This window comes from Sorghum bicolor, chromosome 1 (assembly GCF_000003195.3).
Source record: "Sorghum bicolor cultivar BTx623 chromosome 1, Sorghum_bicolor_NCBIv3, whole genome shotgun sequence".
Taxonomy (NCBI): Eukaryota; Viridiplantae; Streptophyta; class Magnoliopsida; order Poales; family Poaceae; genus Sorghum; species Sorghum bicolor.
Genome location: NC_012870.2, coordinates 4,550,040 through 4,560,930, shown reverse-complemented (window position 1 = coordinate 4,560,930; position 10,891 = coordinate 4,550,040). Strand labels below are relative to the sequence as shown.

General features: G+C 48.5%; 2 protein-coding genes across 2 annotated transcripts; one reads left to right on the top strand and one right to left on the bottom strand.

Annotated features, from left to right (window-relative positions):
* LOC110436323 (ubiquitin-conjugating enzyme E2 2) lies at positions 572 to 4,777 on the top strand. The gene is made up of 5 exons (XM_021463074.1): positions 572 to 961; positions 1,100 to 1,125; positions 3,562 to 3,651; positions 3,779 to 3,867; positions 4,396 to 4,777. Exons 1-5 carry the CDS (start codon positions 837 to 839, stop codon positions 4,522 to 4,524), a joined length of 459 nt encoding a protein of 152 aa, XP_021318749.1. The 5' UTR covers positions 572 to 836; the 3' UTR covers positions 4,525 to 4,777.
* On the bottom strand, positions 4,740 to 9,341 carry LOC8084122 (probable inactive leucine-rich repeat receptor-like protein kinase At3g03770). The gene is made up of 7 exons (XM_021463063.1): positions 8,765 to 9,341; positions 6,787 to 8,302; positions 6,542 to 6,675; positions 6,085 to 6,325; positions 5,728 to 5,971; positions 5,515 to 5,626; positions 4,740 to 5,426 (listed from the first exon to the last, which is right to left on the bottom strand). The coding sequence occupies exons 2-7, from the start codon at positions 8,144 to 8,146 to the stop codon at positions 5,133 to 5,135; spliced, it is 2,385 nt and encodes a 794-aa protein (XP_021318738.1). The 5' UTR covers positions 8,147 to 8,302; positions 8,765 to 9,341; the 3' UTR covers positions 4,740 to 5,132.

Sequence of the window (10,891 nt, the reverse complement as noted above, 5' to 3'; positions counted from 1 at the left end):
CTAGGACGAGTCCGAGCTTATCCCCACTAGCACCATTTTTTTCATTTTTAGATAAAATTAAACATATCCATAAAAGTTTTAGTATTTTATATTTTATTATTCCAAATACTTATTGTATTTTGTATTCTATGCGAATATCCAACAACGATTAGGGGGAAGCCATTAGCCATGGGCGATGAGAGGTTCGTGAGTCAGAGCCCGTGGACCAGCTGTGGGCTCCACCAGGTACCTTTGGCACCGTCCACGTCCAATTTGCGGTACCCGAGCCCCCACCGGCCCCGGCCGGGCCGACTGCACCGTCATGCGGGCCCAGGGAACCTACTTTCCTCGGTGGCCCACGAGTGCTGGTCAGCTTGCCTCGCGTACGAACAAAGCAGCTTTTGCCGTACACACTGCCAATTTGGCCCCACATACTGGGGTCCAGCTCACCGCTCGGCTCGGGCAGGCACGAAATCGGTGAGCGCAGCAGCGGTGCTGGCGCATACCAATGGCAGGACCCACAGCATCAGTGACTCAGGAGGCGAGGCGCGCGTGGGCTAACGCGGGCTCGGCCGCTCGAGGGGAGGGGGCCACGTCACGTCACGTCACGTCACGCTGCTAGCGCTCCGCGTCGGTTATAGCCTGACGACTCCTTTTCGCACCCGGCTCCTCCCTCCCCCACCTGCCCGCCTCTCGCTCCGAAGCTTCTCTCCTCTCGCGTCTCGTACCAGGAGGAAGGGGGACGGGAGAGACCCAGGGAGCGGAGGCGTGCGAAGCTCGCTTCGCGTGCGCGTGCTGCGGTCTGCGGGGAGCGGGAGATTGGGCCCTGAGCTAGGGTCTGGGACTGGGAGGCGGAGATGTCGACGCCGGCGAGGAAGCGCCTGATGCGGGACTTCAAGCGGCTGCAGCAGGACCCGCCCGCCGGCATCAGCGGCGCGCCGCACGACAACAACATCATGCTCTGGAACGCCGTCATATTCGGGTAATCAGGCCGCCCCCTATTTCTGTGCTGTTATGTTTGCTAGCCTAAAGGATCTAGTGAGGTGTGAGGCCGCGATACATTTGGTGGATTTTGGTGCTGACTGTGCTTTTGCTCTTGTTTTTTGTTGCGATTCTGCAGGCCGGATGACACGCCGTGGGATGGAGGTGAGACCCATCCGATTTAGTTTGCCTCGATCTGTAATTTGCTCAATAGCTGGTGTCTGCACTCTGGGTACTGCCAATTTCGTTAGTTGGTGATTAGTTGACTGAAATACTGAATTCTACGTTATCCCGATTGTTCAATAATTGTGCACGATGGGTTCCATATATCTCGTTTGATTTGGCTCTCGAAGCATAGATGCAAACAATCCGCGATCTGCGGATATTAACCTGCACGAGCTTAAGAACAAGCTGCCTACTTAGGATCCATGCTTAGTTTGCATGCTTTCCTGATGTAGGAATCTTGCAGTTGTGTCATCTCTTACGTACCGTTTAGCAAAAAAGGAAAGAGCTTGATCTGTAACGCCTTTTTCTGTTCTTTAATGCTAATGGTCATCACAAACTACCAAAGGGAAGGCATGTCTGATTGGCATGAATGTTATTAATTGTCCTGAGTATGTGTGTTTTGGCCAAGCATATTGCTACATCCTTATCTTTCTTATACAGCCAATGAAGAGCAAGCATAGTAGCACTTGGGAAGTTGGAATTGTAAACTGAGCCACTCCATCTGGTTCCATAAGTCTTGTCGTTTTCGACATTAACGCGGTCTGTCGGTATTCAATAATTGCATGGAATAGGTGCCATATTTCTCGTTTGATTTGGAATCTCAAGATTGCTTGTTGTCTTATTACTCTTTTTGTTGGCCTTGTGGAGCTTTGGGAAGTGTAGATGCAAACAAATGGAGACGTGTGCGAATATTTACCCCTAAGAACAAGCTGCCTACTTAGGATTTGTGCGTTTATTTGCATGCTTTCCTGATGTAGGAACCTTAGAATTGTGTCATCTCTTGTATATCGTTGACCAAAAAAATAAAGAACTTGATCTGTAACGCCTTTATTTTTCTCTTCAAATGTTAATGGTTGTGACAAGCTACCAAAGGGAAGCGTGTCTGATTGGCATGGAAATTATTTTCTCTCTTGGTATGTGCATTTTAGCCAAGCATATTGGTACATCTCTGTCCTTATTCCTTAATTATACTGCAATAAAAGAACATGCATTATAGCACTTGGGAAGTTGGGATTGTAAATTGAGTCACTGAGCTCCTCCCTCTGGTTCCATAGTTCCTGTTGTTTTGGACAACGACAGTTTTGAATAATTGAGTGTGATAGATTCCATAATTGAGTGTGATAACATGCAAACAAATGTAACTGGAAATATTTACCCCCTTTAAGCTGCCTATTTGGGGTCCGTGCTTCATTTGCATACTTCCCTGATGTTGAAATTCTACAGTCATGTCACCGTACCATTTACCAAAAAAGTAAAGAGATTGATCTTAATGGTTGTGTTTCCTTCTTTATTGGTAAGGGTTGTCACATGCTACTAAAGGGAAGGGCTGTACGATTGGCGTGAAAATTATATAGTCAACATGGATATGTACATTTTGGCCAAGCATATCGGTACAACTTGTGCCCTTAATTATTCAGCCAATGAAAGAACAGGCATCATACCACTTGGAATTATGTATGTCTCTGTCCTTCATTATGTATCCAATAACAGAGCAAGCATCATAGCACTTGGGATTGTAAATTGAATCACTGAGATATTGACTTCCACAATAGCTAATGAGGACAACCTGCACCCTTCAGCCCTGCACCTACTGTAAAAGTGTAAATCATTACTAGCCTAGTCAATAGCAATGGCCCATGGCTTCAGTTTTCCAGTACATAGTACCAGGATGTTCCACATTGGTATTGCATGAGCATGAATGTGTGAAGTGTTAACCTCTATTTGGTCAATATTTCTGTTGATGTTGGAGTAGAAAACAGTTGATTCCACTCATTAGAGTTATGTGATATCACAATGCAAGCAATGTCAGTATAGAAGTTAGATAAACCATTTGCCAGGAATATAAAAGCACCTAAGTGATTGGACCTTTCCCCAGTGGAAGTTTATATGGACCTTTCCCCATCTGTCAGTCTACCGACCTTCCGTTGCCTGAAGGACTAAGACAGTTTTAGGAACTTCTCATAGAGCTAAGCCCCAAGGGTGGGAGCTGGCCAGCCAGGGCTCGATCCCCTGTTCCTACAATGGCCTCCAAAGAAGGCCGGGTCAAGTAGCCTTTTTTCAACAAAAAACAAACAAACTAAGACTCAGTTTTTCTCTTGTGTGATTTGGATTGTCATTTCTTGACTACATCTTTCAGCATATTCCTTCCACTGTACATATATTTTGATCTCGGTTTTATCAAGGCCACAATTGACTGGTTTAGTTCAATCACTTATTTGGGGCTTTTATAGGTGATCATCAATCATAATGTAGTTTGTAGTATGCTATAACAGTAGACATGGTTCACCTCATATCTTTTTTTGGCAGCAGAACAAACTGGCTGCTTTCTGATTTTAACTGCCAGTTCGCTAACATATGTGAACTTTACACTTGTAGGCACGTTCAAGCTGACTCTGCAATTTACAGAAGATTACCCCAACAAACCTCCAACTGTTCGGTTTGTTTCGAGGATGTTTCACCCAAACAGTATGTTCTCTTTAGATGTTATTTTTGGTCCATATTTGTTGCCTTGTAAGAACTAAAATATCCTCATATGTTGAAACCTGAATACATGGCAATAAGTGGTTTAATAGTTAACACCATTTTTTTCCAGTCTACGCGGATGGAAGCATCTGTTTGGACATCCTACAAAATCAGTGGAGCCCTATATATGATGTTGCGGCAATACTGACCTCTATTCAGGTATCGCTCATTTTGTCACTCAACCTATCATGTTGAAGTATTCCCATTTTGTTCTATCACTGCGTATCTGTTGTATTGCTCTAATGGATTATTGTATCCAGTAGAAACTCATGCGTTGGTAACATCTAACTGAATTGACATTGCTATAATTTCAGTCTGTCATATGGTCTTGGAATAAATACTCAGTTCCATAGAAACGTGAAAGATAGAAAATGATTTCCCCCATTACCTGATGTCAGTAGAAAAAGGATGGTCCCAAGCCATGTAGATTTTATTGATTCCGAAGTTAAAATAGTTGACCAAACCACCGTTATATGTCCACATGGGTAACATGTAACATGCCTGCAGTGAGTGCAAGTGCTTTCCATTGCTCGGTTGTGGTATGGAAGTAGGACCTCTTGTCCATTCTATGGCTGTTGTGTGAATTTATATTGGTCACACCGGTTCCATAAGGTGGTTTTGGGCCATGGGTACTCTCCTGAACGTATCAAAATGCTGTACTTATTTCTTATTGTCTTTCCTTTGCAGTCCCTGCTGTGTGACCCAAACCCAAATTCTCCTGCTAACTCTGAAGCAGCCAGAATGTTCAGTGAGAACAAGCGTGAGTACAACCGCAAAGTTCGCGAGGTTGTGGAGCAGAGCTGGACAGCCGACTAAAACTTTATCCGCTCCACCAGATGGTGCAAATAAGCACCTGCCTTTCCTGCTTTGTCAGTCTGTATTATCGTCTTAAACCGTTAAATATCCTCAGCTACTGTTGTGTTCTTGTGGTTCAGTCCCCTGTTGTACTGTTGCCTGCCGGTTTCCTAATGTAGTGAATGGTTTCGTGGACTGGAGTATTGGTGCGTATGTAAAGCCAAGTTGTTGCTAGGTTTGCAGTAATAACCTCATATGCTTCTTTCTCGCTGCACGAACGACCTCTCACGAGGGTGCTCCTGTGGAGGCTGTTCATCCTGTTCCTGTCCTTGTTGTCAGCAGTAGTTACATGATGACCACAAAATTCAGAACGTAGAAGGAAATGCCTATTACATCATTATTGTGCTACCAATTGGAGACAAAATCGAAAAAAGGCACACCATTATTGTACTCTTAGATAGGGATATGATTTGATAAAAAGGAGCCAAAAAAGAACTCTACAGTGGCAGAAAGAAAGAACTTTCAGTTGAGCGGATCCTGCTTCAGCATTCAATCAGAGGCAGATGCTGTAGGCTGGCCAGCGTTTCCATCTTCAGATCATGCGACTGCTTTACTGAAGAACCACCTGATCATCTGCTCAATTGTAGCCGGCTCGACCTGGTGGCCCTGGACGACGACGACACTGGGCTTCCTCCGCTGCTGCTCCAGGCATCCAGCTCCCAGTCGTCCTGCACCTGGGCGGCGAACTGCAGGTTCCATAGCACGTCCTCCACCGACGGCCGCTGCGACGCCTCCTTGGCCAGGCACCTCTGGCAGATCTCCATGACCGTCCTCAGCGATTCGTCTGAGCACCCTTTGCTCACCGCGGGGTCTGCGAAGCTCCTCTTTCTCACCCGGTCCTCGTCGGCAATCGCCCATGCAAGCTGCAGTCGCATTGAGGGAGGGAGGCTCATTCGTGCAAATGTGCAGGTTACTAGGTTACATTGTCAGGTAGAGAGAGAGTGATGGTACCAGCTCTTTCAGGATCTCCACTTCATACATGGACGTGATGGTCTTCCCAGACACAACCTCAAGTAGGATCACCCCGAAGTCAAAGATGTCTGCCTTATCGCTCTTCATCCGACTGTAAAAAGAAAATCATGGTGTGATTAGTCCCATATCACACTGATTGAAACCAGCTGGACGTCGACGGTAGCGTAAGATGTCCATTTTGAGTGCCTATACCTGTCGGTTTGGGACTTGTTTCCAGCTCCTCCCTGCTCGGATTTCATGGCCTCTGCTAGGATCGGGATGTTGTAGCTGCCGATTTTGGCGACATGGTTCTGATCCAGAAGGATGTTCGTGATACTCAGATCGTTTCCAACTAGGCTAGGTATGATCCCTCCGTGCAGGAACTGGATACCCTTGGCGACACCTATGACGGCCGATATCCTCTGTGACCAGGTAAGTCTGCACCCTTCAGTCCCTTCTGTTGAAAGAAATTCAGTTCAGAAAGCAACATAGTAGTAACCTACTATCATTCAGTGATTGCACTGTCTGTCAGAGCAAGTGAAACGAAAGCGAGAGGAGCCGGCAGCTTACGCGAGATCCTGCTCCTCAGGTTCCCATTCTGCACGTACTCGAACACGATGTACAGCTGGGTCACAGTGGACTCATGGAGATCGTACTCAAAGCAGTGTCCCAGAGCGCTGACCAGGTTCTGATGCCTGAGCCTGGAGATCATCTCGATGTGGCGGTTGATGCTCTGGGTAGTCTGGCTCCTCTTCATCTTCAGAGTCCTGATCGTCACTGGCGTGCCATTGCCTAACCTTCCTCGGTACATCTGTCAGTAAAAACAAGAGATGTTTATGTTACATGTGCTTCCATAGTGTTCCAAATAAATCTTTTTGAAAGTTCTTCCAAAGAAAACTTAATGATCACGTTTTCGCTTTAGGTAGCTGATGAACATGATTGGAGCAGGTGACGGTAAACTGGATGCATCAGATGTCCTAGTTTTGAGCTGACAGTGAATTGAGCAACCAAGAAGACGACATCATACCTCGCCGTGAGAGTCTTGTCCCAGCAGGTGAGAGTTTTCAAAGTCATTGGTTGCAGCTTCAAGTTCGACCAAAGAGAATGATCTGTATGACGGGATTCCCAGGGCTCCTAGTTTCACCGTCTGTGATATGTATCCTTTTTTGTTTCAAATTACCAGAGAAAAACTGAAGTTATTAGCGATTGCAGCATCAGAATGAAATGTTAAAGAAGATAACCAATTTTGTGCACAAGAACTCGAGATCATACGTGCATCAGCGAGCAGCTTGGAAGGGTAACCAGTCGAAGAATTTTCCTCCTCCGAAGTTGTGGGAGCCCTCGACTCAGAACCTTTCATGGCTGCCCTCCTCACAGCGAAGAAGACGATGAGACCGACAGCAGAAATGGCGACAAGGATCGCCATCACAATGCCGGCCACGAAGCCTGCCTGGCTTGCGATCTTCTTCCTCTCCTTGCCGCCGGGCACTATCCCCACGGCCAAGGCCTGGTTCTGGCAGAACGGTGACGGGTGTTGCGAACCGTCGCTGTCATCCAGGCAGTTGGTGGACACGAGCACCACCGTGTCAGGCTTCCTGTCCGGTGACCTCAAGCAGGTCGGCACGCTCCCCATGAGGAGGTTCAGCGACAGGTCGACGAACCGGAGGTTGTCTCCGCACGGCGCCTTGTCGGACAGAGTCCCGGTGAACCTGTTGCCGGCGATGTTCAGGTACCGGATGGACGGCAGGGAGAGCAGCGCCGGCGCGAACGGCCCGACGAAGCGGTTCCACGACACGTCCAGATGCTCCAGGAGGTAAAACGAGCCCAGCTCTGGCGGGAGGCCGCCGCCGAACCTGTTCCTGCTCAGGACCACGGTGACCACCTTCCTCCCAAGCCTGGGGAACGCCGGCCCGAGCGAGTTGCCGCCGACGTCGAGCACCTGGAGGTTGCTCTGCCGGCTCATGTCCGGCAGGTTCCCGGACAGGTTGTTGGACGCGAGCACGAGCGACCGCAGCGACGGCGCGGTCCCGAGGGACTCCGGCACGGCGCCCTGGAACGTGTTGTTCCGCAGGCTCAGCACGGCCAGCGACGGCAGCGCGCCGATCCAGGCGGGTACCTCGCCGCCCAGCATGTTGTCGTCGAGGACCAGCGTCTGGAGGCCGACGAGGCGCGACATTCCCCGCGGGACCGCGCCAAAGAGGTAGTTCCCGCTCATGTTGACGATCTCCAGCGAGGCGAGCCGACCGAGCTTGCCCGGCAAGGGCCCCCAGAGGCCGAGCCCGGACAGCGTGAGCACCTTGAGGTCGGGGAACCTGGACAGCGTCGTGACGACGGCCCCGATGGAGAAGTTCCGGGGCAGAGGCGGCGCGCCCGCTGCGCCGGCGATGTGGAGCTGCGTCACAGTGTCCCCGTAGCACAGGACGGCCGCCGTGCCCGCCGGACCCATGGAGCCGCCGGCGCCGCCGCAGAAGTCGGTGCTGTGGCGCCAGTGGCTGACCATTGGAGGGTTGTTCAGGAGCTGCTGGATCTTGATCAGAGTCCATACCTGCGAAGGCTGGAGCTGCGTGGTCTCCGGGATCAATGCAAGAAACGCCGAGAAGAAGATGAGCAGGAGATGGCTCGGCGTCGCCATTGGAGAAGATTTCTCGATCAAGAAAACACTGTGTGGAGTGTGGTTACTGCTTCACTATGCTCTTGATCGAAACACGAAACACTATGCAGTGGAGCACGAAAAGCTTATCGGTGAAGCTAGGCCTGTCTTTGCCTGATCTTGGATTGGTTTCTCCTTCTGTGACCAAGAACAGTGACAGCATCAGCAGAATGAATAGCCAAACTTGGGTAAATAGGAGGAGAATAAAACATCATGTGGAAGCAAAAGTAACGATAACGAGCTCATCTCCCCCTTGGTAAGCAGCAGTAAAATTGTAGAAATGAGAGGAGCTAAAGTTCAGAGGTTTAAAGGTTAAGGAGGCAAAGAAAAAGAGAAGCCGAGCAAAGCTGCTTTGGAAGTTGAGACTTGAGACAGCTATCGGACAGCAGAAAACAGTGAGCTAAGTGGACTTATCAAATCTCTAAGGACAAGAGCACAACTGACTCGCGAGTAAACAAGCAGTTCCTCCAAATGCGTAGAACCCTCTGCTGCTACCCGTTGCAAAGAATCTCACAGAATACTCGCTAGTCGCTACCACTTGGCGCCAAGATCATCAGTAGTACTGTCACAAGAAAACCATGAAACGAAAGTGAATGTCACCTTGCAGTGCAGTCGCCGGAGCAGCGATGAAGGAGCGCCAGCCAGGGAAACCTTCTTCAGAGCTCAAATCAATGGTGAAGGCATCAGAACAACAACGGATAGATGAACCGTTCGAAGAACGGGCTTTGTGCCCCTCCTTGCTGCTGTTTATGCTCGCTTGCCGATGTTATTTGTGCTGTTGTAGACTTGTAGAGCTCGCTCACTCGGCGAGTGTCGCCTAGTAGTGGTGCGGCGCAGAGCATCACGGGGGGTGGCAGAGGAAGAGGCGCCTGGAGCAACGGACAGGTGGTGTCTCCAAAGCCTGAGCTGGACACGGGGAGAGCCGGAGAAGGGAGCAGGCAACGGACAAGGGATGGTATGGCAGTCAGGGAGTCCAGTAGTGATAGTGCTCAGTGCTTTCCCTCTCACAGACACACATGTACTATTTATCACTGTCTTTATGTTGGCAGCGAAAATTTAAGAAGAAAAAAAAAACACAAAGAAGCAGATTGTGTGATGCTTCTCTGCTTTTTTGGGATTAGATTCCCTTCTTTTAATCCCTGCTGCTTTAGCGAGGTTTCAAGTAGTATTATTGTAGCAAACTTTTACTTTGACAATGACACCGATGTCGCCCTTTGCCATGCATGCTCTCAGGAACCAGGATCGCAATGATTTACGTACTGCGTCTCACAACGTGTCCTTTTTTACTTACTGATTACTGATGAATGATGATGATAAGCCAGCTAGCTAGTCCTGAACTCCTTCCTGACTAGTAAGAACTGGGACAGTACTATTAGACGTTTGGACCGACATGACGCCATTATTGCACGGTAAGACACCATACTTTCCTGAGCTGTATGATGAGCATGGCCTGTATTTTTCTCGTGCTTTTCCCCTCTTTTCTTCGTACGCTCCGATTCAATCCGCTTCCTTGGCCGGGCGCTCTTTTTCGTCTTTACACTACACCAGGAGCTGCCGAGCTTCCAGTCTTCGCCGCTTTGCCGAAAGCGAAGAGACCAAAAGCGTGCCCATATTCACGCCGTGGGAGGATGCAGGATGCAAGGGAGAAAACAAGGGTGGGTTCCCCTGCCTCGCCACGCAACGCAGAATGCAATTCAAGAGACCACTGCAAGCACACGGGCAGAATGCAGTTGCATGGGCTGCGCTGAAACATTCATTTGTGGAGGTGAATGTGGAATGAATGCTCGTCATGACAGATGACACCATAGAAACAGAAACTCTAGCTCCTCCTTGGGCAACATAGAAACAGAAACTCTCCTCTTCAGATCAGTTCAGACAGGATGCTGCAGATCAGGAGCGAGTGTTGTTCTTGGAACTGTGGTCATCACGGAACTTGTGGGCCTTGTGGACTTGCGATGGAGCAACGTGCATGTGCACTTGTTAATATACGCCGGGACAAATCAGAGTGAAAATTGTCAGTAGCATTTACCAACATTTTTTTTGTAGCGAATATGATAGCATTATCATTTACTGTACTACGTTCGTTCGTTGTATAAAAATACTTAGCTAGTATTTACTACTAATGTGTACTATACATTTTTATCAGTAGTTCTCAATCAAAGAGTAGTGGAAAGAAAAAGCGAAATGCCAGCCAGATTGACTATCTTTTGCAGAGAAACCTGAATCAACCTTTTTCGCATGCCATGAATGTCTGCCTTTCCCAATTTTAGGAGCACCAAAACCCCAAAGGCAACGGCATCTATGGCCTACAGATACAAAGAAAAAAAGGAAGAGGAAACATCACGAATTCACCATGTACAACTACCGGATGATATAGATCTTTAATCTCAAGCATTACTATCCTGATAAATTCTCATCGACCAGACCAGCCTACCATGCTTTGTTTAATTGCTACTAGCTGCCAACGTTTCTCTCTGTTAAACCTGTTATCACTACTTTACACACATAGTAAAAGACAAGCACAACCAATGGCCTACAGCTCTGCACTACACGTCTACACCACACCACCAAAGTTTGCGATGCAAGCAAAGGCGGCCGGATCGGAGCCCTTCTGTTGTTCCATGCATGTGTGAGTGAGTGAAGACTGGTAGTGTGACTGGTGAGTGAGTGCTGGTTTGTCGAGACGTACAATTACGTGAGTGCCCTGTGCCCACCCGCGCGAGTCCA

Bases quoted from the DNA above. Each gene is read 5' to 3' on its own strand.
- LOC8084122 (XM_021463063.1), bottom strand. From the start codon at position 8,146: ATGGCGACGCCGAGCCATCTCCTGCTCATCTTCTTCTCGGCGTTTCTT. The intron at 6,676-6,786 runs GTATGATCTCGA...GAAACAAAAAAG, and splicing joins CAAGCTGCTCGCTGATGCAC to GATACATATCACAGACGGTG. The intron at 5,427-5,514 runs GTACCATCACTC...ATGCGACTGCAG, and splicing joins TGGAGATCCTGAAAGAGCTG to CTTGCATGGGCGATTGCCGA.
- LOC110436323 (XM_021463074.1), top strand. From the start codon at position 837: ATGTCGACGCCGGCGAGGAAGCGCCTGATGCGGGACTTCAAGCGGCTG. The intron at 3,652-3,778 runs GTATGTTCTCTT...ATTTTTTTCCAG, and splicing joins GAGGATGTTTCACCCAAACA to TCTACGCGGATGGAAGCATC. The intron at 3,868-4,395 runs GTATCGCTCATT...TTTCCTTTGCAG, and splicing joins CAATACTGACCTCTATTCAG to TCCCTGCTGTGTGACCCAAA.